The 2,018-nt window shown below is 46.0% G+C and overlaps 1 protein-coding gene across 1 annotated transcript in view; it reads right to left on the bottom strand.

Moving 5' to 3' along the window:
* Nucleotides 1-452: 452 nt before the first annotated feature.
* Nucleotides 453-2,018, bottom strand: part of LOC124037168 (forkhead box C1-A-like) — a 2,234-nt gene continuing 668 nt past the window's right edge. Inside the window, exon 1 of the mRNA XM_046351835.1 lies at nucleotides 453-2,018. This exon is cut by the window's right edge and continues 668 nt beyond it. Coding sequence (XP_046207791.1) covers nucleotides 1,034-2,018 — 985 coding nt within the window. The 3' untranslated portion in view covers nucleotides 453-1,033.

Genomic DNA, 2,018 nt, shown 5'->3' with positions numbered 1-2,018 from the left:
ATTGCTTTACGTTGTAATAATACTGGGACTCATAAGATTGTCACCTCGTTGAAACGGTTTGTGTTTTTACAGGGATTTCTCAAGAAAATAAACCAATGCAACTCACTACAGACTGCAACGTTTGCTAGCAGAACAAAACTGCGTGCTGATGTACCCCAATAGGCCTCATTATTGTAGCAGGGCCATAACGCCATCACAGTACATCAAGACAAGAAACAGAACGCCTTAATTACTCTAAATAGCCGCCGTAAATGTAGTCACACTGTGTGAGGTGTTTTGTACCATCGTTTCTGTTTTATATAATTAATTCGAAATACAGAAGACAAACGTCCCCTGCAGTGTGTTTATGTTTAGGCATACCTCAGTCTTTTAAAATGACACATGATTTGAACCATAGGCCTATATTACAAATGACGTCTATGTACGAACAGAAAATGCAACATGACACCTAATTTTGCAATAATAGGCCAAACTTTTATTTTACATTGCGTCCCTTATTCTAAAGCCAGGACAATATAGGCCTCTATAGCGAGCTAATAAACACGTCAGATTTAAATCAAATAGATTGGCAATTTATTAGACAAACAATGCAATGCCTTCAGAATACTTCTAACAAATAAGACAAAACATTTAATAGAATAGGTCGGTATACAAGTTCCCCTCCTTTTTGTTATAAAATAACAATTCCTAGGACAATTTTAGACAGCTGAATTTGGAAACTTAGTCCAGAACATCCAACTAGAATCCCTTACTTTCTAATAATAAATTACTATATGCAATTTACAATCAATAACACGTTTATAAAATGGTGGATGTTAAAACAACAATCTTTAAAAACAAAGTTCCCGAAGTGAGAGAGAAAAAAACTTACGTGTTTTTTGGTGTTGTAACACACCCCTCTGTCTGACATACACACCAGAACAAATCTCATCTCTCTCAATATGTTTAGTCCATTCTGTGAGGAATAATGGACCGGTATGAGGAAGGTTTAAGTACAAAAAGATGAAAATATATATATATTAAAGTTATTCGTTTAGAACTTGCTGCAGTCATAAACGAAAGCACCGGAAGTACGGTAGATGGATTGACCAGAGGGGAAAGCCATTTGACAGCTATTATTCCCGTTAACCGGGGAGCTATTCAAACCGATCCGTTGAGACTCGAACATCTCTCGCACCGAGTGGAAGTTCTGTTGCTGTGCCGGGTAGCTCGTGCCCAGATGTCCCAGGTCCCCGTACCAGGACGCGAGCCTGCCCTGGTGCGCATGGTGACCACCATCCTGTCCCACGCTCAGGTTGCCATGCCCGAGCGGGGATGTGGTCGTCGTGGTGATGGAGTAATCGGACAGTGTCTCGTCCACCGTGGTGGAGGGCGCGAGGTGGCCGCCTCGGTCTCCGGCGTACAAGCTCATGGCTTGCATGTTGCAATGGTATGTAGCGTTAGAGTTCGTGGAGATGGAGTTCTGGTTGCAGTTTGGTGAGTTGTAAGCAGACGTCTGGTTGGGGGAATAGTTGAGCGATAGAGAGGGGGTTATACCTGTCCTAGAGGATGCGATAAGAGGGGACGTGAGCTCCGTGGTGCCCTGGGGCGACCCCCGAAGTGAGGTCATGATGTTGTCCACGCTGAAGCCCTGCGCCGCCTGGATGTGGTGGTGATGCTCGGGGCCCTCCATTGAGTGGGACCGGGCGGAGGGCACACTGTGAGGGCTGCCGGTGGACATACTACTGCTGCTGCCAGGACTCTCTGTTTTGGGCACAGGTAAGCCTGGGGACTCGGCCTGTGGAGGAGTAGAAGTCCCGTTCTCCGTCTTTATATCCTGGATGCGCACGGGCTGGGAGCCTTGCACGGGCTGCTCGTTCTCCAGGTCAGGGGCTCCTCTCCTTGACGAGTCCTTGCCTTGCCTGTCATCCTTGTCCTTCTGAACATTACTCTTCTTGAACCGTCTGCGACGCCTCAGGAAGCTGCCGTTCTCGAACATGTTATATGAGTCCGGATCCAGAGTCCAGTAGCTGCCTTTA

The sequence above is a fragment of the Oncorhynchus gorbuscha genome, linkage group LG06, assembly GCF_021184085.1.
Source record: "Oncorhynchus gorbuscha isolate QuinsamMale2020 ecotype Even-year linkage group LG06, OgorEven_v1.0, whole genome shotgun sequence".
In the NCBI taxonomy this organism is placed as follows: domain Eukaryota; kingdom Metazoa; phylum Chordata; class Actinopteri; order Salmoniformes; family Salmonidae; genus Oncorhynchus; species Oncorhynchus gorbuscha.
This window is presented reverse-complemented; position numbering and strand designations above follow the sequence as displayed.